Here is a 25,919-nt window from a genome sequence, read left to right on the forward strand (position 1 = left end):
AGGTTGGGTGCAATGGGAGAAGACATGACCAACACATTAAATGGTGAAAAAATACTCTAAGAAACCGTGTGCTAAATCCAACAATGTTATCAGGAAGAGCTACAGGGGTGCGGAGAAGGGAAGAAGTCAGTGTAGACTGGAGACATCCTGGAGAGCTTCCTGGAGAAGGCAGCAGCTCTTGAACTCAGCTCTGAAGAATGGAGAGGGAAAAGCACAGCAGGAAAAAAGGCAAAGGGCAGGGAAGGAGCATGGCGCGTATAAAGGGGAGGCTGGCCCCTCATATTAGAGGATGGCAGTGAAATGGGGTGGGAGACAGTGGGGGGTTGAAGCCTTGAGAAACAGCCAGAGGATCTCCGACGTGACCGGGGAGACAACAGGAACCCATTCTCGGTTCTGTAGCAGGGCCTGGTCATGATTAAGGCAGTCTGGTCCCTAAAAGAATCCGTGAAGAGGCGCAGAGAATAGGAGCTGGACAGACAGGAGACAACGGCTTCCCCGCCCCAGCAGGAACCCCCGCTTCAGCCTCAGGGAAGGAAGAAATGCCCCGTTTTCCTCATCCACTTGCTTTCCATTTCATTCATGTTGTGATATTCTACGTCTTAATTTTTTTTTTTTTTTTTTTTTTTTTTGTGGTGCGAGGGAGGGCAGGAAAGTCTGGGAAGGTCGGCAATCTCAGATGGTCTGAGAAGTAAGGAGGAGCCCTCACTTAATCGCTGTGGCCTGCCTGACAAGGGCGGGCGTTGGAAAAGGAAATTACGCAGAGGAGGAGGCTTTGGGGGAAGAAGGTCCCGCAGGGAAGGGGCAGGTGCAGACTGGAGTGAGGCGGGAGCCCCGCCCACCGGGGGCCCCAGCCACCTCCCTGCCACCCTTGGCACCCTGCTCCCTGTGTTCTGCCACCACAACCCCCACTCCCAAACAGGCCACGCTCTGCCGTGCCTTGGAACCTCTGCCCACACCGCACACCTAAATTCCGATTCGTCCCCTAAAAGCCAAAAGCCACTTCTTGCTGACGTATGGATGACCCCCCACAGAATGAGTCTAAGTCCCGCCCTGGCTGGTCTGGTGTGGCTCAGCGGGTTGGACGCCAGCCTGCAAACCGAAAGGTCACTGGTTCGATTCCCAGTCAGCGCACATGCCTGGGTTGCAGGCCAGGTCGCCAGTTGGGGGCGTGCATGAGGCAACCAACTGACGTATCTCTCGCACATCGATGTTCCACTTTTTTTTGCTCTCTCCTTTCCTACCTCTCTAAAAAAAATAAGTAAAATCTTAAAAAAAAAAAAAAAAAAAAGAATGGGTCTGAGTCCCTCCAGGCGATGCCCTTCCTGAGGTGCCTGAACCCTCAGCCTGTCACGGGGCAGTGAAGAGTCCCCTCGGCCTCCGGTCACCCCAGGATCCCGCTCTGCACTCAGGTGCGGAGGGCTCTGAGGGTCAGCTCCGGGACAGTGCCCCGCAGGGACTTCTAAAGAGCGGGTGTCCCATTCTGAGGTGGGGAAATGCTGGCTGGACCTTCAGGTGACACTGCCTGGGAAGCAGTGAGGGGTGGGGGGGGCTCTCTTTTTGGAGTTGGGGATGGAGAAGAGGCGGAGACCGAAGGTTTAAGGTTTTCTAGAAAAGCTTCCAATGGCTGCTGAAGCTGGGTGACAGGCGCACGGGGTTCGGTACTCCTCTCTCGCTACTTCCATGGGTGTCGGAGACGGTTTGCGGTAAACAAGTCTTAAATTTTAGTAGGAAACTTAAAATTGGGAAAATGCACCTATTATCTTAATTTTCCCAGAAAGTTGAGAAAAGATTCCCTTATTTATTTCTTTTGAACAATTTTACTTGCTTTTTAGAGAGAGGGGAAGAGAGGGAGAAAGAGGGGAAGAGAAACATCAGTCGGCTTCCTCTCGCAAGCCCCTAGCCCCCTCCCCGCCCGCCCGCCCGCCTTCAGCCCGCGACCTAGCCGGCAGCCCCAGCATGTGCCCTGCGGAGAATCAGACTGGTGACCTTTCGGTTCCCTGCGCGGTCTGACGCTCAGTCCCCTGAACCATGCCAGCCAGGGCAGGTTTCCTTTTTTATCGTACGTAACTAAGGGCAAGCCTCCACAGTGCTTCTTCAAGGGAGCAGCTGGAGGACTACAGAATTTCTAGAAGCTTCTGTAGGTCTGAAAGTTCTTAGATCTAAGCTTCTGGCCCCCCTGAGGCTAAGGAAGGGCAGAAACAGCACCATGCATAACAAGGGCTTAAAGAGCAAAGCGCCTCCCCTCGCTCCAGGGGGTCAAGAGTTGGGCAATTGACCAGAGGGGTCCCCCTCTTTTCCTATCCCTGAGATCACACTTACTGCTCAGGCCGGGGCCCTCTCTCCTGCTAGACTGGCACTGGCTGCCCCCCTTCTAGGCTCTACCAGCAAAGTCACTTCTGCCTTCCCAGAGCCTGAAAACAATCAGGTCGCCAAATCCCCACCCTATTTTGAACTTTCTCTAGAGCAAATCCCCAAACAATGTGCTGAGGCTAATGCCTTCCTTTTCAGACCCGGGGTGAAGACAAGTGAGAGTGGCGGCGAGATGCCCCAGGTGGTGGCAATTCACAGCGTTTCCCATTTCCGCTCCCTTCCCCGCGTTGGAGGGTCAACAGTCTTCTCCCTGATCAAACAGGCAGGACAGCAGCCCCGTCCTTGGTGGTCTGGTCTTCCCCGGCCTTTCCTTCCTTCTCCACCGCCTCGCGTCCGCCCCTCTCTCGCTGCAGAAGCCCTCCACGGGCTGGCTCCCACCCTCCCCACGACCCCCACCAAAGCGTCTCTTAGAGAAGCCACCAGCTACCTCCAGTTCATCAGAGGCGATGGTCATGGCTCAATGGATTCGGCTTCCACAGGGCTGGGTGGCCACTCTCCCTGGAGAACCTTCTCTCTGAGACTCCACTTTCTTCTTCCTCCCAGGCCGCTCTGCTCTGTCCCTGCTGCCTGCCACCCCTGCTCTCTATGAGGCCCATAAACGTAGGGATTTCTATAAATGCAATCCTGAAACTTGGCTCCTGCCCGCTGCTGCCGCCCCGCCGCCGCTGCCTCGATACCCTCCCCGCACCGCCCGCTGTGAGCTCATCAGTTTCCAAGGACTTCAACGCCAGGTTCTGCTCTCGACTCCCTCCCCACCTTTGTGTCTGCAGCCGGCCCGCATCTTCCTCCGCTCAGGCGCCGGGCACCTCAGCATCTCGCTTTGAACTCTACATTCCAGAACCTGTTCCTCCCAGTCTTCCGCATCTGATGACTCGAGGCAACCACCATCAGCGTTCAGGCCAGACCCCTGGGGTCATCCTTGAGCCCTTCCTTCCGTCCCCTCCCCTGCATGCCTCCCATTCATCAGCACACCCTACTGATTCTATCTCCCACATCCGTCCTGGATCTGTCCCGTGTCTCCACGCCGCCCCTTCCATCCACTTCCCATCATTCCTCTGCACAGAGACCGCCGATGGCATCCCAGCACACTTAGAATCACACCACCTTTCGGCGGGCACCCACGAGGCCTTGAAGGATGCGACCCCTGCCGCCTCCCAGCCCCGTCTGGCCCCACCGTCTCCCTTGCTCACTTCACTCTGCACATACTGGTCTTTCATTCTGCCAAACAAGTCGGGGTCTTGCTTGTGCTGTTTCCTCTGCCTAGAATATTCTCTCCCACCCTGCTCCTACACGGCCAGCTCTTCGGTTCCTGTGGGTCTCGACTTAAACGTCACTTCCTCCAAGAAGGCTCTTCTGACCGTCCCGCCCAGAGCAGGCCTGTGGTATCCCGCATTTCAGCCCGTTTACTTGTGTTCTGCCCGTCTCCCCCGTCAGAACAGCAACCCCACGAGCGCAGGAGTCACACGCGAGCACACTGCCTGATAGTCAGCTAGTGTTCAATAAACATTTGTTGGAAGAACCAAGGAATCGCTCCCTGACTAGGGATCGAGCAGTCCCATGAAGCACGAGAGGTCAGCCCGAAGGACACTGGCCACGGCCTCAGGGGGCGGTGGAAGCTAGCTTCTGGTTTTCCATCACTGTGGCACCGGCTGGGACCCAGGCCAGAAGGCACCTCACCTCCCTTTTCCAGCGTGCCAGCCACTCGTCCCGCTTGCGCTTGCTGATGTAGTAGGGGTCCCCCGCCTGGAAGGTGAGCCGCGGCATGGGCCGCTGACGGAGGCTGGACTCCCAGCCCAAGCCACCCCGAAGCCGGCCCCGGGAGCCCTAGGACAGAGAGACAACAGAGAGACAGACTGCCATTAAGGTGGGCACGGACACCCCCACCACAGGGTCCGTTCCTCGTGGAGGGGAAACTGAGGAGACACTCACCTCAAACAGAAAGAACCCAGGAGCCCTGACTCCCGGCCAGAGGTACCAACCCCGCGAGTGCTGGGCAAGGCCCTGTCTGGGCTGGAGGCTGAGCGGCTGGGGGGGGGGGGGGGGCGGTGCACATGGGCAAACACCAAGAGGGTAGGTGCTTGGTCTTGGAGAGGGACTAGACGGCTGCCTTGGGGGACATGCAACCTCCACACCCACTTCCTCTCCTCCTCACAGAGGGGCGTGTAAAGAAGGGGACAGGGGCCACCTCGGGCTCCGCTCCCACATACACGCCACAGCTGGTCAGAGCAGTGGCTTTCTTCTGCTAGAATCGGGATCCACAGAGCCCCTGGGGTTGAGGGAAACACTTGCCTCCATTTTCATGTTTTCGATGTTGGTCTCCTTCCGCTCTTTGCCTGTGGAGAGGGAAGAACAGAGGGACTGTCGGCGGAGTTGCGGGAGTGGCTCGGAGGCCCCACCTTGAGCCTGGGGTGCCCGCCGTGGGGACAGGGGTCCTCCAACCCCTTGGTTGTTCGTGTGTCACACATGACGGCCCACGAGGTACCAGGTGCCATGCTGGCCCCGAGGACTCAGAGCAGGGCCAGAGCAGAGGACGAGGGGCTGGGGCAGGGCGGGAGGCCCAAACATCCGGGCAACAAAAGCTGGGGCTGCGGTTTCAGGCCCATGGACTCTGCCCTAGGCATAGAGAGGGAGTCATCTATTGCAGAAGTAGCCCCACGCCGTTCCTCCCAGTCACCAGCGCCCCCTCCCCAGAGAAGGGCCCAGCCTGCACAGCCTCCCCTGGCCCCGGACTGGAACTTTCGCTTCAGGGTGTGGGGCCCTGGGGTGGGGAGAGCGGTGGGGTATAGGGCCACTGGAGCAAGACTCTGGTGAAGCAACTCCATTTCTATGAGGCTCAGTTTCCTCATCTGGAAAATAAAGACGCTGGAGATCATTTCTAAGGTCCTCCTGCGGTCCCCAAACTACGGCTCCATGACTGATATCCGCCCCTGTACCCCCTTCCCCTCCCCATTCCCAGGCTCCTGAGCGCAGCCTTCCTTCTAGAAGGCTTGCATTGTGGCCGCCTCCCTGAGACCCCTGTAACCTCTCCTGGTCTATGTCCTCACTGAATTAAGGGAGATAAACCTTCTAAAATCTTCACGTGACTGGGAACATCAAACGCCTAGAAGGGGCTCAGCGTGCAGTAGGTACTCGATACAGGTTGGTTTTGTTCCCCTTCCCTAAGGCGGCGGCAGCTCCCCGCGCCTCTTCCCTGCGATTCCTCCTCTGGGTCGCGCCTCCAGTTCCTGGAGGGAGGGCTCCCCTGCAAGCGGGCGGAAGCCCCAGGAGCCGCGGTTTTTAGGAGAACTTAGGGGAACGTTCTTCACTCCCTGTCCTGCTCCTGGTCCGTGGCAGGAGGGCAGCCGCATTCCTTCCTAATATCCCTGCGCTCCTACCCTGGTCCTGTAGGTGTCCTCACCTCCTAGAGGCCAGGTCCCCGGCCCAGCGCTACCCGCAGTGGGAGTGGGTGGGCAGCCGGGCGGAGGTGGCCGGGGCGGGGTTAATTACGCACTCCCGGGCCTCCTACAGGCGGTCAGGGGGAGTGAGCCCTCCTCCTACCTGAGCCCCAGAACTCCTTTTTTGAAGCCAAGAGTTCCTAGTGTGAGCCCACAGGCAGGAAGGTCACTAAGGCTGGCTCAAGGTAGCTGGGTGGGGGGAGGAGCGGGGAGGGCAGAGGCGGAGGGGGACACAGAGAGGCAAAAACGGAAAAAACAGCCTGGCTCAGGAGCGGAAACCCGCTACAGCACTGGCGAATGAACGCTTCATGCCTTCATGTGAATGAAGGCTTCTGAATCCTCAGCGCCCAGAGGATGTTTTCACCAGACAAGGGGCCGGGCAGTTCTGGGTTACCTGGGACCCAGAGTCCCGGGGGGGGGGGGGGGGGGGGGGGGGAGCCGGGCGCCAGGACCAGCATCCGGGCACCCTGCAGGCCCGCACTCCCGGGGACTGCACGTGGGGAGCGCCGCGCCCGCAGGGCCAAGCTGGTCGGGGGCGGGGCGGGGCGGGGGGAGGAAGCGCGTAAGTCGGTCGCGGGCGCACGCGGTACTCGCTGACGCTTTTTACATGACAGGCCTCTCAAGGTCTCACTGGGACTTTCTCAGTCTCTTCCAATGTGTTTCCTTTAGGCCCTGTCGTCTCTCCACTGCACGCTCCCCAACATTTCATCGGGCCCCAGGAGCAGGGCTCGCCATCCGGCTAGCGGAGCTCCGCCCCCCGCCCCCCAAGTGCTCTGTGTCACCTCGACCAGCACGTTCTGCCTGGTGGGGCTCTGCGCTGCCAGGAGGGGGCGCCTGCCCTCGGACCTGATGATGGCACCCCCCAGGACCTCCCACGTTTCCTACCGGGCCCTCTGTGACATTTGATCTAGGGGAAATCATTTATTCATGCGAATGAACGCAAATCAACTGCTGAAAGAAAGAAAGGGTAAGGATGAGGGCGTACTCCAACGGCCCCTGGAGTTTGCAGATGCGGACACTGAGGCAAGGCACGGGGAGTGGCGGGACTTAACTACCCGAGCTGGAAAGACCGTTCACTTTATACGGCACCAACTTGATGCTCCCCTTTTTTTCATGCCTGGCCCCACGTTCTCCCAAACGGAATTACTTTTCCTTATGTAGCTTCTAGCTGCCTTCTCTCCGGAATTTTCTCCTGGACGGACTGGCCTCTGCGCATGCCCAGTTGAGTGATATCACACACACACACTTAAGCAAGCAAAACAACAAACTGGGCTGCCTCAGAATGTGACACTTGTCCGGAGTCAAGGAGGGTCAGCTGCTTTCTCAACACTTCCTCTGCAGCCAGTCCATCTGCTCCTGGCCCAGACCCAGGGTCACAGGCAGGGCCAGGTGGCTGTGTGCCTCCCAGGTTGGCCCTGGCAGGCGTGGTCCTGCAGGCAGCGGAGGCCAGGGTGCTTCTAACACTTACCTGTTGGCCTGGGACTGTACTCAGCAGGGGGCCACCCCAAATTCCCTTTAAAATGAACCTAAATCTCAAAGACAGGGCTGGGGCCAGGCTTGTCCAGAGGGCGGTCCCCCACCCGACACTGGGTGCTCGGGATGAGGGGAGAGGAGCTCCATGCTGACCCTGAGCTGGTCCTTTAGTAGTCGTACTATCTTGGGTGGGTAGCCGAACTCTCTGAACCCTCAATTTCCCCATCTGAAAAACGGGGGTGAAAGAGTCTTTCTCACAGGGTCACGAGGTGAAAGAACACACGCAGAGCAGGGCTTCTCGCTCTAACACGCATTGGAACCATGAGGATCTCTCTGGCATGCGGATTCCGGTTCCCCAAGTCTGGGGCAGGCCCGAGAATCTGCATTTGTAGCTTCTCTGGTGATGCCAGGGGGACCGCTCGGAGTAGAGGATGCAGAGCGCTCAACACATTCGAGCAAAGGAAGCCGCCCTACCGGCGTTCCTGTTAGCATGGTGATGGCATCAGGGCTGGGAGCGCAGGAGCCTTCTTCTTAAGGCCACCACCTGCCTGTCCAGGTGGCTCTCGTCCCGATTACTCATCATCTCCCCCGTTCCTCCCTCCTTCTCCCGGCTGTCCTCTCAGGATCTGGGGCTCTGGCAGTGCCCACAGGAGGGTGCTCCGCCCACAGGAACTCGGCCTTAGAGCCCTCAATCCGCCCTGCATGGGACCTAGTGAGAGGGCTTCCAGGAGAGACAGAAGGAGGCCCCTGAACAGAAGCCTGGAATAAGGGGAACTGAAGGGAGACCAGCGCCCAGTCCCTTCCTCCTTGGGTCCTCCATTTCCTTCCTCCTCAGAACCAAGCAGCTGAGCGCGTACTCTCTGTGGCTGATGTTGGAATGGGGGCCAAGCCCCCAGTGGGCCACTGCCCACTCTCTATGTAACACCTCGCCAGTCTCGGCATCCGGCAGTTCACAGCGGCCTTCACGGGGCCCACCGGCTCCAATCCCTGCCAGCCTCTCCTGTGCCCGGGCTGCGGCAGCCGCGCAGGAGTGCTGAGGCCCGACTCAGTGAACCAAGGAAACTCGGAGTGTTTTTGCCCACTGTGTTCAGCACTAAGTAAGATTCTGAGGAAGATCCGCCCGATGCGGAAGTCACCCTTGAACCATCTCCCCCTTTTCCCCTCCTGTCCCTGGCCATTTGTCCACCGCTATCCATCTCTGTGTCCGCCTGGCTCATCCGAGCCACCCTCTCTGCCTCTGGGCCCGCAGCAGCTCCTAAGCCCTCGCCCTGCCTCCCGCCCCTTTGTTCACTCCACTCCAGGATCCAGACGGCAACTGCTCTTTCCAAGATGTACAGCACACCGTGTCAGCCCTGGGAGGGCGGCCTCAAAGGCCGCCCCGGGCCTGTCTGCTCTTCCCCTCACCCTCGCCTGTCTGCCTCCCTTGCCCTCTCCACTCCAGCCTTGTGGGGTCCTGTCCGGTCCCTAAGTGCCTTGCACCTTCCCACCTGGGAGCCCTCAGCCCTGGCCTGCACCACCCCTCGCCTGGGGAGGCCTAGCTCCTCCTTCGGCTTTTGGGGGGAACAGCCCAGGCCAGCTGGGCTCCTCTGTTAGGGTGCCTCACAGGATCATGTTTATTTTCCCTTTGACAGCTTCTCTCTGGGTATAATCACGCCCTTTTCAGTGCAGATTTCTCATTAGTGTCTGTCTCTCCAGCGGACTGTGCAGTCCTTGAGGGCAAGAACTACGTTTTTGTTCTTGAGGATTTCTCCAGATCCTGGCACAGACCAAAGGGTGTTTAATAAATACCTGTCGACGGACTGAAAGAAGAGCTCCTGAGAACACATGGAAACAGAGACAGGGAAATCCCAGGCCGAAAGCAAACCCCCCAGGTGAAAAGCAGCCTTGGAGCTTTGGTTCCGTCCTGCCAGCCAGAAAGGACCGCCCGGGCCCTCGGCCGGACCTGGGTGCCAGTGGCGGGGGGCTCCCAGGAAGCTGGGAGTCAGCCAAGACCTCCAGGGACCAGCACGTTTGGTAGGAAAGGCGGGCAGAGTCTGCTCTCGAACACCTGGCCTTTTTACCAGGAGGATGGTGGCCACGCCCCTTCCTCCTCCTTTCCCTCCACTCAGGCCCCTGAACACTCCCACCAAACGTCAGGACGCATCCCGGAGGCACTCGCTCTGGTGAGGCTAGGGGCCCAGGGCCAGCCCTCCCAAACCCCCCTGCAGGATAAAGGGGAGAGTGGAAGGGCACACCGACTCTGAAGCCAGAGACCGACCGGGACAGACGGCAACCTGGCCCTGCCGCTTACGGGCTTGTGGCCTCTGAGCAAGTCACTCCATCTCGCTAAGCCTCCATTGTTTTCCACCCTAAAATGGGCATAATAATTCCTCCGGAGGAAGACGGTTTGGAGGAGTAAAACAAGGAACACAGAACGCCTCAGAAAACTCTTTGCACATAGTGGGAGCATCATAAATATCAGATGAATAATAAATGAAGGACTCTTTTTTTTTTTTCATTCACTTGGAAATCTTTTTTTTCTGGAGATGCTCTCAATCCTGTATGAATGTTAGGTTTGGATCCATACAAAATGATTTATGCCAATTAATCAATTCACTCATTCCACCACACGCACTTGGAAGGAAGGCTTTCTGGAATTAAAGTGCACATATGCAAAGCAACCTGGCAGGGCCCCGGGAGCAGCACATGTGATAATGTGTGAGAAGGCGCCGCGTAAACTGTGAAGCCCTGTACAAATGCTAGTTGTGCTCATTACTAGCATGTTTACAGCTTGGTTGGCCCTGAAATCGCTGGCTTAACCTGAAAGGGAATAGTGGGCAACTTTCCAGGACTCCGGGGCTAGGCCAAGAAGTCCCTGGAGGAATGGAGGAAGAGGAGGCCGAGGCTGGGCGACGCACTGGCCGCCGCCCCTCCCCCACCCCAGTCTGTCCCAGAGAGAGTTTAGTCCAGTCACGTAAACTGCGGTGGGCTTCGGACAACCGGGCTGGGGGAGGCTCACTGGGCTTTTGATGCCCACAAGGGTACCTGCTGCCCCTGATCACCCAGGCCAGGGGCTACAAACACAGCAATCCCTAAAAGCCACAGGTCTTATGGGAGAGTGAGCAGGCTGGGTAGGGGCTGAGGGAGACAAGTGTACAACCAGCGGGGGTGGGGGTGCGGGGCGATGGGGGGATGGGGACAGCTCGCCCCAGCCCAGCAACCACCAGCATTCTGCAAACCCACACTGTTGCCAGACCTAGCTTTTTTCCCCCACAAGAAGCAAAATCTCCAGATTTTTATGAGAAATGTCTTGATTTTTAAATATTGGCAATTAATATGTTTCAATGTTTAAAATACTACATGGGCCAAAAAAAACCTGTGCGCAGGCTGCACTCAGCCAGTAGCCTCCTGGGCACGGCACAGCCTGGGTGAGGAGAGCTTCAGCTCCCGGGCCCAGCCCGCGCCTCCAGGGACCGGTGAGGCACCGAGTCTGCAACCCTCAGGCGAGCCCCAGGGAGGCTGCCCCTTGCACCGGGAACTCACCCTCTTCCGTGGAGGTCCCACGGCCATCCTTGGGGGTGCAGCAGCCGTTCTCCACGGCTCTGGAGGCTTCGGACGGGGTCTCGGCTGTGCCCTCTCCCTCTGCTGGGGCCCCGCCCTTCTGACCCCCAGCGGGGCTGCCCTCCTCTGGCTGGGGCTCACTCCGCTTCTCCAAGTCCCCATTGGGTAACAGCTCTGAGGAGCCCGAGTCCTGGGCCATGGACGGGGACTTGGAGGTCACCGCAGGGTCCTTCGTGTCGCTGCTCTCCACCTGGAAGGAAGAAGAAAGGACACGGGAGAGGGTCAGGCCAGCGTCCCAGCCTCTCGGGGATCACTGACCTCTGCAATGCCGGTGAAAGCCGTACCCCCTCTGCCCAGACGATTCTGCTCACATAAATGTCCGTGCGGCTTTGCATGATGTTCACATACGCGTAATTTCGCTCAGTTTTAAGGGGTTCATGGGCCTGGGCCCCTGAAGACAAGGGGCCCACAGACTCCCACTTAAGAAACAGGGAAGAATACGGCCAGATTTGCCAGCCTGGCTCCATGGCCGAAGCCGCAGCCCCACACCTACACTCGCCGAGCTGATGTAGCACTCTCCAGCCTTCTGCAGCCCCCATTAAAAACAAATGCTCCCCAGGATACCCCTACTTCTACTCAGGAACCCCCTCGGAAGGTTCTGATCTGCCTTCTGGGCCAGAGCCTCCCAGCTTTCCTCTCGGTCTCTCAAGGCCTGAACTCAGTGAAGGGAAGAGCTGACAGAGATACCGGAGTGGGAGGGTCAAACCCCCCCCCAACAAAAAAAGCATTCCTCTGGGCCCCAAAGCCCAGTACCAGTCTTTCCCTCTGCTTTGGCCCCCATGGGTTCTCCTGGGTACTCAGACCCAGGAGCGCCAAGGCCCCAGCTGCAGTCTGTACGGCACACCCTCCCTAGCACGTGGTCCCAGGTCCCCCCTCCAAGGGGAAATGCATTGCTTTGCCCCCGAGAGTCTAAGAACAGAACTTGCTACAAGACTCACATCAAGAGTAATGGTAACTGTCCTTGGTAAGTGTCGCTGCTCAGAGAGCAAAGCTCCCCTCACCTATCGCCCTGTGCACACGGGTCTGTCTCGCTCATGTCACAGCTGCCCAACCCTCGATGGAGGGGACGCCCCACAGATTAGGCACCCAGTTCCCCAATGGCGGGCCGTTGGGCTGATTTGCTTCTTTGCCACAGTGGACGAGCACACTTAGAGCTCTGTGCACCCAAGGGTCTCTGCAGGCCGGGGTCCCAGAAGTGCAGCGGCTGGGGGGTCAGGGCCTGCCCACCTAAGTGTGAGTGGAAAAATTCCCTTGAGGGAGTGGTACTACTCAAGTGCACCCTGAAAGGCAGCTTCTGCTCTAGGGGTCTACGACCTCAACTCTGAGCCTGCTACTGCCTGGGGACAAAGCCCAAGAGGTGGCAAATAGAGACAAGAACCTTGGGGAAAAGGCAAAAATAAAAACCAGAACTAATCCGGAGTCCTCCTTGGATGAGGCTGCAGGCACACGGAGCAGCATGAGCGTGGGCAGAGGGAACTCCAGGACCCCAGCCAAGCCGTCCTCCTGGCCGTGTGGGGCAGCCTGGGGCAGGCCTGCGTCCAGGGAGAGAGCCTCCCAGGGAAAGCTGCGAACGTGGGACGCGGGGGTGGCTGCAGCAAGAGGAAGGGGAGGCCGCCAACGGAAGCGGAAGCGAGAATTCCTCCACGGGACTTGGGCACTGAGGGCCGAAGCCAGCAGAGCCAGAAGGTCAAACACAGGAATGCAAGTGCAGCAAGAAGGCCCTGTGTCTCCCCTCAGCTGCCATCCCCGCGTGGCAGGACCCACGCCCTCCGCCCAGGATGCAGACCGTCTGTCCCACCTCCCTGCTCAAACCCACAGGGCTCCCTGGCATGGGAGGCCCCTCCCTGGCGTAAATCCCCTCATCCACTAGGCTTTCTCTCGTGTGTGAGAAAGCCCGTGGGCCCCGGCAGCCTGCAGAGTGCGGTGCGCCTGGGCCCCAGAGCCGCCCCAGAGCCCAAACACGGCACTCGGGGGGAGGCAGGGGTGGGGTGCCACGGGCCCACTCGGGCTGAGCTCGTTCCTTGTCGTGGCAGCTCTCTGTCGAGACACCTGCTGCCCCACTGACACCTCAAGCTGGGGCAGGCTCCGGGCCCCACAGAGCTGCTCAAGGCATCCACTTCCTGCCAAGGACCACACACCCTCCTCTCACCCTGGACTCGCTTCCTGTTGACTGAGGCTCCAGAGCAGAGACGGCCACGAGTGCCCGCGCAGGCACCCAGCGAACCCCGGGTCCCAGCCCACGCGGGTCAGGCTCCCCTCCCAGACAGCCCTGCGGGACCCCCGTCCGAGGCACCACCCTCTGTGAGGTGGGCAGATGGGGAGGCAGGGGAGTACTCTGCCTAGCTCCAGCCCCAGGGGCAGCTCCCCACCCTGCTTTCTTCCCACGCTCCCCTGCCATCCTGTCCTCTCTCACCCCGACGAGCCTGCACCAAGCAAAGCTCTGGACTTAGGGGGAGCTACCAACTCTTGCCGTGGACCCCTTGCTCGCCTCACCCACCCAGAACCCACCCTGAGCCCCTCACTGGCCCTCTTTGGGTGCCAGGGTAACTGGGCAGGCCACCGAGACAGAGGCGGAGGTCCACGGGCAAGCGGACTAAAGCAACTCCTCAGATCTCTGGGGAGAAGCTGGGCACTCACTCCCCAGAAGGGGCATGTCGCGTCAATAACCCACAGGGGGAAGCCAATGGGACAGGCCATCCCGGCCAGGCCAGGCCTCCCTGCCTCCCTGTCAGCCCCTTCCTCTGCTCTCTGCCCCTCTCCCCTGCCGCTTGCGCCTCTGGGAGGCAGGAACTTCATCTGCTTAGACTCGGCGTGGAGCCGGGCACCTGGCCTGCGCTCAGGATTCGTAACTGCTTCCGGACTGCCGGGGACGCGGTTAAGAGAGCAGCCTGCACGCGCACACACCTAGAGTTTCACCTTCGCTGCACATCAGATCGAACTGCTCGAGATTTCGGTTTTGTTTGCTTTTCTCTTTGTTGTCGCCTTGAAAGGAGACCCAGCACACCCTGAGACGCTCATTTTTCCCCCCGTGGGGCGGAGCCCCTGGCCCTTTCAGGAGGCACCACCCGCAGCTGCAGGCGACAACTTCATCTTCCCCTGCCTCTCCCCTGTGGGGCTGGGGGGGAGGGGCGGGGCAGGGGAGGTGGCAGGGAGCGCCTCCCTTCTCCCCTGGGTGGGTGGGAGCAACAGCGTTGAGTAAAGCCCCGCCGTGTCGCCCACTGCACACCCCCCCCCCCCATGCCCACTGTGCCTCATTCTGGGCCTTCAAACCCTGTCCACCACTTCCTGGGGGCCCTCAGAGTTTGTCGACTCTTGCCTTCCTTCCAAGCAAGACCCCTCCACCCGGGGACAACCGCCTCCTACAGGCAGAGACAGGCCTCGAGGTTGCCTCCCACGCACTCTCTGGGCTTCTCCTGTGAGCGGCTTATGCCAAGTGGGCAAGGCAGTGGAGACCACCGCACAGGTCTCAGGCACATGGGGGAGGGGCGGTCTGATGGCTTCTCGTGCTGTGGGGGTGGGGGGGGCCAGGGGTGCCGCTCAGTGCGCTACGAGGAGCAGGACAGCACCCTCAGCAGAGAAGTGTGAATGCAGCCGGACATGTCCGCATCAGAACGGGCCGAGGAGATGCCCTGGGCGGGGGGCGGGGGCACTGGCCAGGGACTGCCTTTTTCCAAAGGACCAGTTTTTCAGAGAACTGTTTTAAAGTATTGTGATAAAATATACATAACCTGCAATCTACCGTTTTTACCATTTTCCCGTGTACAGTGCGGTGGCATTAAGTACTCTCACACTGTGGATCAACAGTTACCACTGTCCATCTCCAGAACTTTTCCATCTTCCCAAACGGAAACTTTGTGCCTATTAACTTCGTGCCTGCCCCCACCCCATGGCCCTGCCTCCACTCCCTGGCAACCGCCATTCGATGTTCTGTCTTCCAAGGCACTGGTCCCCAACCTTTTTGGCACCAGAACCGGGTTTTTTTTTGAGAATGTGGGGGTGGGGCCGGGGGTGGGGACAGGAGCTCCATCCGCCACCTGGGCAGTTGGGGACCCCTGTTCTAAGGAACATTTTAACGTCACCCGCTGTCTTGTCTCTCACACGCACAGCAGCCTCGGAGGGCTCTGGCCCAGGCCCTGGTCTTCCGAGGCCGCCACCTCGCCCCCACGCCCAGCTCCCGAAGCCCCAGCTTGGCCCCAGGAGCTGGGTCAAAGTCCGCTCCATGCTCCCACTGACCCCGGGCCAGCCCACCGCGGGCCTCTGCCACCTCATCTGTTTACAGAGCACTCGCACAGCCCATCTCATTACAGCACCCCTCACACTGCACCTAATTATCTGTTTACCGCGTCTCTCCTCCACGGTGAGCTCTGTCTCATTTATCTTTTCATTCCTCTCCCTTCCGGCCCTCTACCCACAGCTCCCAGCACCAAGCACTGGCCACATAAATGTGCACACATGCATGTTTATGCACAGGCCCCAGCATAAATATGCATATGGATGAATACGGTTAATTATCACAATTAATCGCATGGGTAGTGTTACCCTCCCTTTGCTGAGGACAAAGGCCCCAAGGCTCACCTCAGGTCACACACCTTCTAAGAGGCAAAGCTTCCCGAATGACCCAGGTACAGAAGAGGCATTTGAAAGCCGCCTCCCTGCTCCGGGTTGAGTCTCTGGAAAAGCCCGACCTCAAATCCCAAGGGTCCCACAGAGGAAAGGAGGCTTTGATGGGCCTAAGCAGGGCCGGGAGAGGCTGCAGGCTGTTTCCCTGGCAGCAGCCAGCTGCAAGGAAAAGCCAGCGGCGCAGCGAGGCAAAGCAAGCAGGGGCCTTCTGCAGTGAACCCCGTCCAGGCCGCAGCCAATCCTCCAGCCTCCCCCACCCCCGCCTCTGCTGGAAGTCTGGTCCGAACCCCAGTGCTCCCACCCCCCTCCCTCACGGGTAAGGCCTTGTCTCTCAAGGTGGGCAGAGTTCAAAGGCTCCAAATAGGAAAAGTGATTTTTGAGAGGCCTTTTACTATAGTTGTAATACTTGCACATAAAAAAAAAAAAAAAAAAACAATTAAAGCCTGGTACATGAGAGGTCAGGGAAACAATACCTGGCGTCTGTGGGAGCAGGAGCCCACTCACGGGGGCGCTGGGAGGCTCACCTGGGCCCAGGTGTGGAAGGGGAGGCCTGGAGCCCCTGGATGTAGAAGCCGAGGCCCTGGGCTGGCTCTGGGTGCCTGACTCACCCTCTACTCTGGTGACGGGGGCTGTGGCTGAGAAGGGCTTTCTCCCCCGGACCCCGCAGCGGCTCTGGGGAGGGAGGCCCACAGGCCAGCAGATGCAGGATGGCCCCCCGCCGGCCCATCCTCAGCCTCACCTTACCCTCCCTGGCCTTCCCCACACCACTGCCATGGTGCCTTTAAGGCCCTCGGCAGTGCTCAGCTCTGTGCCAGCCGGGACCCTGGCGCCAGGCCAGCATTGGCCTCTTGATTAAAGGCACACAGACGCACACAGACACACACACGCAGGGCTCTGCACCACTGCCCACGGACGCCCGCCCGCTCTGCGAGACTGAGATGCCACGGAGCGATGTCGACAAAGCCACAAAGCGGTCGCCATCCACTCATGCCCGTGGCTCATCCCACTGTCTCGGCGCCTGCAGGCCCACCAGCCCCTCGCCACGCCCCCGGTTCTCCCAGGTGGACTCCAGTTTCAGGAAACGGCCTCACGGTCCGATTGAGCAGGGCAGCGCTGCCCCCCAAGTGTTGGCACTGACCCTAGCTCCCCCTCTCCTCTGCCCCAGGCCTTCCTGCAGCCCCTTCCCCGGCAGCCCTCCGATCTGATTGGCTGGAAGTGGCCCTGAGACAGGGAGAGCCAGAGAGGTCCAAGCCCACACTTACTCCCAGGAGAGGTCCCAAACGCCTCCCTACTCAGCCTCCCTGGGGTGACGGGAGCCAGCCTCCATCGCTTTGGAGCTAGGAGCCTGACCCCTCCAATTTCCTTCTCCCAGTGAGGCAGCTAAAAGGGTCTGCATTGGGGTCAGGGGACAGCAGGACCGGAGACCACAGAGGGCCGACTCTGGAAAGTTTGGCCCCAGCCTGGGAACCCACCCTCTGCCGAGATCTCTCCACGCGTGTGTGTGTCTCAGGCTGAGAACTTCAAGGCTCCACGAAGCCTTAGCGGTCACTCAGTCTGTGCCCCTGCTGGCCATGGCAAACGGATCCAAGAATGCACATGCCTAGTCCTCAGCCGGCCCACTGTGGGCTCTGCCTGGGACACCTGTCCACCTAGAAGAGGGCCTGGCTCTGCTCTTTGAAGTCAGCCTCAGAGGGTTCCAGAGGGAGCTGAAGGCTTCCTTGCAAAAGCCATTCTGTACAGGAGATCCGCGTCTTTAAGCAGATCTCTTTTGAAGTTCTCTGTTTTCAACCTCTGCCATTCTTGCCTCGGGTGACGTGTTTGGTAAGAAGGGAACGCGCCAGGGTGAATGGAGCTGTCTTTTCTGTGCTGTGCTCACCTTTCTAAGGTTTCTAATGGGCAGCCCCCTCCCCCACCCCCGCCCCCGGGGCGTGCTCATCCTGCCCCGCCCTGCGACAGGATTTCGTAGCTTTAAGCACATCCCCTCGCATGCAGCTTTTGCCTCTCCGGGCCTGGCGGTCGTCATCTGTCCAGCCTGTCCTCCCTTGGCAGCCCGGACGCCCCCTGATCAACTCAGCTGCCCTTCTCTGGGGCTTTTCCCGTGTGGTTGTGTCTTTCTGGAGGCGGCAGAACCGAAATGCAAAATTCCCTGGGCGAGGCTGATGAAAGAAAACCAGTGTCAACAACCCTGCCCCGCGCATGTGCCGGCGAGTACCTGCCGCCGCAGGAGGGGCGCAGGTGCAGCTGGGGCTGCAGCAGCCCAGGCGGCTGGGACCTGCGGGGCTGCCGGGGCTCTGCTGGAGGTGGCCCCGGACCGTGTGACTCGGGGGAAGGGGCCAGGGAGGGATGGAGATAAACAGGGACTTGTGGGAAAACAAAACCGAGACGTTCCCCCAACGAGACCGGAGGGGCCTCCGACAGGGCCCCTGACAAATCTGCTCCCTTCCAGAAGTCTCGGTCTCTGACAATAGCGCTGACGCCACGCCTGAGGTCTGGAAACATCTGTTCTCGCCCCTTCCTCTCCCTCCTCTCGGGCGGCCACGGCGGCCTCCTGGCTCCCTGCACTCCTCTGTGCTCGGCCCGGCGTGCTCCGGGATGCCAGAGCCGGCTTCCCAAACATGACTCCTGTCCCTCCACGCCGGCTGGCCCCTCGGAAACCTTCCAGGGGCACACATCTTTGAGAGGACAACGTGCAAACCACACAGGCTGCCTGCAAACCACCTCTCCGACCAAGACAGAAACTGTCGTTCTCCTGCGAATCCCTGGTCCACGCGGCCTTCGGGCCGCCCCACGACCTGCCGCGCCCTCGAGCTCGTCCCCCCCACCACATGCCTTCTTCACTCAGGAAAGCCCCGAAAGAGGAGGCGAGGCTCCCACTTTTCCCCTTGACTTTCAAATGTTACCTCCCTTCCCAGGCCCAAGCCCAGCTCCGCCCCCAACACGCCTTCGCGCTTGACCTCCAGCCCACGGCCCGGCTCTTCTGCACTGGACGCCATTAGTGGGTGCCGATCGGGCCGACCAGGTGGGGGAAGGGGCAGACGGGTCTGCAGGGCGGTCACAGGAAACGTCTCTAACCTCGTGAGAAACAGCAGGACAGCCCGCTTTCTCTGCACCTTCCCCAACACCATGAGCCAGGGGAGCAGGCGGCGGCGGGGCGGCGTGCGGACGCAGGCTCATAGGGGGGCCAAGGACTGGGGCCCAGGAACGGGAGATACTCTTTCAGGAAGTTTTTTTCCTCCCTCTCTCTCTCTCTCTCTCTCTCTCTCTCTCTTTTAAGGTTTACAAAGAAAATGCAAGTTAACATATTAGCACAAATACTCCAGGTATAACTCAGCTTCGTTTCCATTTCACGGACTGCCTTCCACGAATATCTTTACGGTGAAAAGTCACAGCTTTGCTATCGAGTGCCGCGCACTGTGCTTTGACTCATGTTTCTTCCGACATAACCAAAGGGCGTGAGGACGCCCACTGGGCGCCACACAAAGGATGAGACACTTCACAAGAATCCGAGTGTCACCCTCGCGCAGGGGCCACGCTAATCTCCTCTGTATTGGTCCGTGTCTATAGGTCTGTGAGTGCTGCCGCCGAAGCGAGCGCCCTGACTCGGTTAGTTTTGTGCATCAGAACAAGAAGGCGAGAGTCACCCAGGCAGGTTCCGGGGGCGAGCAACGGGCCGCTCTGGCCTGGACACCAAGAGGGGAGCTGAGACCCGCCTTCACTAGCAGACTACCCGAAAGGTCACGCCCGGGTGGAGAAGGCGGCCACGCTGCAGCCTCCCAACAGCTGAGTTAAACCGTGCCCAGCTGGCTCCAGCCACAGAGGGGTGGTTCCCTAACTTCCCACAGCGTGTACCCCAGTCCTTGGCTCTGAAGTGGGACGGTTTTGCCCTCTGGAACTCACTCACTCAGGCATTGCGTTGGAGATTCTGCTTCAATGTGGAGTAACTACTGGCTTTGGGCCGGCCTGGCTGAGCTCAGCGCCTGCTCCCAGCCCCCTCCTTCCCCTCCCTCCCTTTCTGGGTTATTCTTAGCAAGAGGTGACCTCAGAGTGCTCCCACTGAGCAAAATTAACCCTGGAGGAAGTTGGTGGGTATAAATCTTCAATGAATAATACTTACAGCTAGTAAATAGGGCATGGAACCTCGAAGGGCCGGTCAGCCCCTAGGATTTGCTGGGCAAGGGCAGAAGCTGTCCCTCCCAGTACCCCGGCTGTAACCAGCACGAAGGACAAAGGCACTCTCGGGGCTTGTCTGGGCTTGTGACCAGGCGGAACCAACTTTGGACACCCTCACTTCTAACTCGGCGGAGCTGGTGGACAGAAGGATGACTCCTCCGCCCACCCCGCCACTCACGCCCACACGCAGGCTCACGCTTGGGGCCACGGACCAGCCTGGCATGCCGCTGTCCCCTCCTCCCTGCCACAGGCACCGGCCAGCCCGCAGGCCCAGAGTCAGGTGCCAGCTCCCTTCCTAAGCCCCGCCCAGCCCTGCACTGGCTTCCTGTTTCCTGTTGCCGGCTCTGATCTCAAGCATCTTGGCTCTGAGACCAGTGCTGCAGACCAAGCCACTGCCCGGTTTTCACGGGCCCACCTCTCACCCCTCGGGCCACCACAGTCTCACCCACTTCCCCCACGGGCTCCCTGGTATTTGGGTCAATCGCCCTCCTCAGTTACGTTTTCTTTGTATGCTTTTTGACCAGCTCACACACTTTCTCAAACAGCCCTGTGTTCTTATATTAACAATGGAAATCTGGATACCCGGGGGAGACGAGTACTGTGGGGTCTGCCGAGGGGAGGTGCGGGCTCTGCACCTCAGTCTCTTCAATGAGGGGGAGGAGGGTAATAACAGCACCCCCGCCCCCCCGCCCCACCTCCCACAGGTTTGCTGCCGGCACCACATGAAGTCATGCTGTAGAGGCCTCTGCAGGCAATAAAGGCTACACAGCGTGTATCCACGGGCTCTGTCTGCTGTGAGGTGGGTCCATAGTGCACTATGGCTCAGCCCCGCAATCACAGTGTTGGGGAGTACCAAACATCAAATCTCGTGGAAGAGCCCTGGCTGGTGTGGCTCAGTGGAGTGAGTGCAGGCTGCAAACCAAAGGGTCGCTGGTTCGAGTCCCAGTCAGGGCACATGCCTGGGTTGCGGGCCAGGTCCCCCAGTAGGGGCCACGTGAGAGGCCACCACACACTGATGTTTCTCTCCCTCTCTTTCTCCCTCCCTTCCCCTCTCTCTAAAAATAAATAAATAAAGCCTTTAAAACAGAAATCTTGTGGAAGAGACAGGCTCTTTCCGCCTGCTTTTCCAGCTCTCTGAGGTGAAAGGCCAGGTGTTTGCTCTTGTTTTTGTTGATTCCCAATCCACGGGGGAAGTGATCCTTTTGCTAAATACAGAATCACACACTTGGACGTGGCAAGTCCAAGTCCAAGTGTCTAAGTGCTTATTCTCGAACTCTCTGAGGCCAGGCGACAGTCCGCAGGCCGGTGTGTGAAGGCCGCTGCCGCCCAAGCAAGTGGTCGGGGGCTTATCGCTTGTCTTTTGTTTCTTGGTGTTTGTTTGGATTAATTTTACAAACAGTTCCAAAGGGAGAGCCGGTGCAGGTCTCGGTGGCTGAGCTGGGTGTGTTCAGGGAGCAGCGAGGGGACAGGGTTTCCGTGTTTCTGTGGCAAGAGGTGGACACTGAGCAGCAAGCAGTGCAGGGGCCGAGAGCCCCTGTGGTGAGGAGCCAGATGGAGTATTCCAGAGCCTGTCCCACAGGAACAGGGTCCCTGGAGATCGGCTCTTGGGCAGAGACGTGCCACGGGCTGCATTTAGCATGGTTATGTGTTGTCTCCTTTCCAACTCCCTGGGTCGAAAGCTAAGCCTTATTGATCTGGGTGGCCTCCCCCATCCTGGTAGGTGCTCTATAGGGGTGAAGTATTTGTCCCTGAGGGAGAAAGGGCTGGTGGGTGGGGTCTGGGTGGGGCCTGGGTGAGGTTTGGGTGAGGGTGCAGCCAGGTGACAGGAGCAGGAATGAGTGGAAGGCACCTGGGGGCAGAGAGGCCTTGGGGGCAAAAGGAGGAGCAGACTACAGGTTTCCTAACCCTGGGGCCAGGGGTGCGTTTCTCTGCAGCCTCTGCACAAGGGAAGGCCCAGCCCACAGCCAGGTTTTCCTCTCTCCCTTCCCAGCACTGCCCCCTCCATTCCACCTGTTGGGGACTGAGCCAAGCTCCCGCCCCTTTGCAGGCTTAGCTGGATGACACATACTCAGCTGCTTGAAAGCTCCCTGACCGATCGTTCTCAGGGCCACAGCTGCACCAGGTCCCCAAGACACCCTCCCTGCTGTGCTCCTCTGCGGGGGGGCGGGGCGGCGCCGGGGCGAGCACCTGCCGCACAAGTGAACCAGATGGCCTGTGGGCCAGGGGCCCGTGGGTTGACTGACCTCTAGCCACAGCACACATTTCCTCCCCTGCCCAAACCCCCACCCCCAGGGCCTGCTGCCCAGGAAGGGCTCTGCTGGCCGTTTTCTCTGGGGTCGGTCTTTCTCTGTTCCCCCAGCGTGCAGGGGGTCCTTTCACAACAGCTGCCCTGGCCCCCTGCCTCCCCAACTGACCCTGCCTTCCCCATGCTTTCTCTCCCATCCTGGGGCCTCTCTTGAGGCGTCGCCTAGGACGTGGCCGGGACCACGTCCAGACTGTGACCGTGTGCAGCCTCCGGCTAGGGCTAGTGAGAAGCCCGAGCTAGGCTCCCACCCAAAAGGCCTCGCAGGGCTGGCCCTGCCGGCCCCTGCAGCCAGGCAGGTATACTGCAGCCAGCCCCAGACATCTGGACTGCACTTTGCTGTCTGCACAGCACCACTGGAGCACACAGGGCAGGTGCTGCCAATATGCGGCAGCTGAGAGAGGTTGAGTGACTGCTTAAGATCACATGGCTTCGAAGCAGTAAACTGTTTCTCCTGTCCAACTGAGGTTGCTGTGGCCTCCTGAGGAGGGGCAGTCAGGAGGAGAGGGGTGGCCAGGCCAGGGCAGGTAGCTAGCTTTTTGGTGATTGAACCCATTTAATTCTCCCAGGGGTCTAGGAGGAATGCATCCTTATCATCTCTAACTTTTTGAAGGGGAATCCAAGGTTCAAGGTTACACAGGCAACCTTGGTCAGCGGTGGAGCGGGGATGGAAGCCCAGGTCTGTTGGGCTCCAAAGACGAAGCTCTTCCTCCCACACTGGGCCCCGTCCCAGGCTCACCCACGCCCCCGTGACCCTCTCCCCGCCTCTGCACACTTCCGGGCACACTTCCGCACACCCGCCCACTCTCCGTGCACCCTCTGCCCCCGGGGCTGCACCCCAGCTCGCAGTGAGGCGCCCTCCCGTGGATTCAAAGGGCGGCAAGCCTCTCTGCTGTAAGCAGGGACTCGCCCCCAGCCCCAGAACGGGGCGGTGGGTCACGGGCGCCCGGGCAGAGGAGGAACTCTCTGACTCAGCCTGGCTTCCCCGCCCGCTCCAGCCTGGGCCCCCACCGTCTCCCACTGGGTGCCCTATTCAGGAGGAGGGTAGAGGGTCACCCCGGGAATCTGGGGGTGCAGCCTGGAGTCTGCTGCAAGCTAGACACTCCTTTAAAGTCCTCTGTGTTATCTTTCAACTTCACGTGAATTTTTCATTCCAGGCCATAAAATAGTCATGTTTGCTTTAATATTAAAATGTCTAAAAATGACCAGTTACATGACTTTGCTTCTGCCCCACCCCCACTCCCTTCCCCTCCAAATCTTCCAGCAGGGTCAGGAGTGGGGCCCTTTAGTACCCGGCTGCGGCGCCGAGAACGCCCCCTCGGGTCCAGCTGTTGCAGCCCTCCCTCCCACGGCTGCCTCCTTTCACTGCTGCCACCCTGCCCCCCCCCCCCCCCCCCCCCGACTCTGCCCGAGGGAGAAAATCCTGCCCTGCTGAGAACGTTTCCTTGGAGGGCAGAGTTACAAATCCGGAGCTCCTGGCTCCTCCTTACCTTCATGCTTCAAGTTTCCCATTCTCAGCTGGAAGGGGCTAAAAGAAAGGAACCAGCTGTCTTTGGTGCTGGCAAATCATTATTGCTCCGCCTAGGAGTTTAAGGCACCAGGCCGGCTCCCACAGCCCGAGGGCCTTGCTCTCCGGAGCACTCCTCGGCTTAGGCAACCCCAGAGCTCCCCCCTCCCCCCCTCCGACCAGGAGCCTGGCTGTGGGCGGTCAGTGGCCTGCACTTCTGCGGGCTACACTTGTACCACTGGTACAGGACTCGGCAGGGCCCAGCTCTCCTCCCTTACAAAGGGACTCAGCAGCCCCCATCTCCTTCCTGCTCTTTTTGCTCAGCTCCCAAACCTGAGCTCCCTTCCTCCAGGTTCTCCAGGTGGGGCTGAGGCCCAGGGTGGGTGTGTGCATGGGGAGAGAGGGGCCTGTGCAGGCAGGCCAGGCAGAGGCAGGATCTGCCCCGTGGAGTCCCGGGGGGTACGTGTCAGCCTTTCTCGCTGCCCTTTCAGAAGGAAGCCGGGAGTCGGGGGCTTGACTCAAGTCCCTGCTCTGCTTGCACCCACAGCGCAGGTCCCTGGGTCTCTAGGGGCCTCCCATTGGATGTAGAAAAGGGAAGGCCCGAGGGTGGGTGAGGGGCTCAAAGAGTGGGGAAGGAGCCACACCCCATGGGAAGGTCTTCGCATATCCCTGAGAGACACTCACCGCTGCGTGCGTGTGTGTGTGCATGTGCGTGTGCGTGTGCTAGGGGTTTGCCACGACACTCACCAGGGGGTGCTTGCGCTTTCTCCCAGGCCGCCCCACCTTCCGTGCAGTTGTGCTGGGCTCTTGCCGCTCCTCCTTGCCGCGTGCCTCCTCCTGCTCCTCTCCCTCCTGTGGGCACAGACACAGCCTGTGACGCCGGGCTGGACACAGCAGGCCTCCGCCCCGCCGCCCCACGTGGCCGCGCCCCCAGGCCTGTGCCCTGGTGGTCCTTCAAGGCAGGGATGAAAGTCACCCCCTGGCGCTTGGAGAAGCCTGAGCCACCCTTAGAGCCTCATTGGAATACACCCTCTGGGGACTCAGGGGCAGGCAGCTGTCCCTCCTGGTCGCCACATTTCTGAACTGCAGAATCACGACACATGCAACAACAAAGAATTTGTTTCCAGAAATGAGTTTATTTATATGGAAAAACATTTCTTACATGGCACAAAAATGAAATCAGATATATATTTAAGAAATCGCCTTTATTGAAAATAAAATCACAAGAAAAGAAATATTACATTTAGTAATGCAGCCCTGACCGGTGCGGCTCAGTTGATCAGATGTCCTCCAGCAAAGTGAAAGGTCACCGGTTCGATTCCCTGTCAGGGCACGTGCCTGGGTTGCAGGCCAGGTCCCTGGTTGGGGGCGTGCAAGAGGCAGCCAGTCGATGTTTCTCTCCCTCTCTTCCTCCCTCCCTTCCCCTCTCCCTTCCCCCCTCGTTACCCACCTGCTGTGCTAGGCCAGGGTACAGGGGATTTTTAACTAAACCTAGAAAGTCCTTCTACCTCGCTGCTCCAGCCACAAACCACCCACACGTCCCTTCTGACTCAGCCGGCTCCAGCATGACTAATCGCGAGGAAAAACAATGCCGGGGAAGGGCACGAGAGGGGGACCCTGACTCGGGACAGGGACCCCAGGCTGCTCTGCACGCCCCCCCGTGGCGGCCGGGGCCAACGATGGCTTCGAGGCCTGCCTAGGGGAGGGCGCGCATGCGGAGCCGTGCCGGTGCCCCGGAGCAGAAGGGAAGGCCCGCGGGTTCCCTGAGGATCTCATCGAGCTGGCCCTCGACATCCCACTCAACTTTCATTTTCTGTGATTTCAAAATATCTTGTGGTTTGCCACATTAATTTTCAGGTGACAATGGGACATGCCGACAAAAACCTACTGCGACCAGTAGACCCTGGACCGTCCGCGCACTCAAGGCACGTCTGTGGGACAGATGCTCCCGGGAGGAAGACGTCGGGGCAACACGGCTGAGCTCTGGGAGACGCGAGGGGGAGAGGGACAGAGGCGCCAGACTTCGGCACCAGGTGGAGGCTGCGGCCAGGTTGGAGGGAGGGCAGAACACACGAGGGAGATGGAGAGCATTCGGAGGAGCAGGAAGAGGACCCCGGGATGTTATGGGCGCAGGGAAGGAGAGAGCTGCCAGCCCAAGAGCCTGAAGTCATCAGACTCGAGGAAGCCAAGGACCGAGGTGGGGGTGGTGATGGCCGATCTCCCAGGGGGCATTGTCCCTAAGCTGTGCAGTGAGGACCGAGGGGCTGCAGAGGGACCCAAGAGACAACGTAAGGAGGCCAGCTGAGAATGGCCTGAAAGAGAAGCTGGGGGGCCTGGGACCTGTCTGTGGGGGGAGGGAGGGCACTGGGCTGAGGGGTGAGCTCTGGGGGGTCCTTGAGAGCTCTGGGGGGGCCGGGGCTGAGGGTGGCCCGAGGGCATGTGC

At 59.6% G+C, this 25,919-nt stretch overlaps 1 protein-coding gene and 1 non-coding gene across 2 annotated transcripts in view; both read right to left on the reverse strand.

Annotated features, from left to right (window-relative positions):
- DNMT3A (DNA methyltransferase 3 alpha) overlaps positions 1–25,919 on the reverse strand; it is a gene marked incomplete at its 5' end in the record, with an annotated part of 72,015 nt that overhangs the window by 33,983 nt on the left and 12,113 nt on the right. Inside the window, 4 exon segments of the mRNA XM_036027735.1 lie at positions 4,048–4,194; positions 4,660–4,703; positions 10,800–11,067; positions 24,224–24,328. Coding sequence (XP_035883628.1) covers positions 4,048–4,194; positions 4,660–4,703; positions 10,800–11,067; positions 24,224–24,328 — 564 coding nt within the window.
- On the reverse strand, positions 18,975–19,077 carry LOC114501115. Its single transcript, XR_003684882.1, has one exon. It is a non-coding gene; the product is annotated as a U6 spliceosomal RNA (small nuclear RNA).

This window comes from Phyllostomus discolor, chromosome 6 (genome assembly GCF_004126475.2).
Source record: "Phyllostomus discolor isolate MPI-MPIP mPhyDis1 chromosome 6, mPhyDis1.pri.v3, whole genome shotgun sequence".
NCBI classification, from domain to species: Eukaryota; Metazoa; Chordata; class Mammalia; order Chiroptera; family Phyllostomidae; genus Phyllostomus; species Phyllostomus discolor.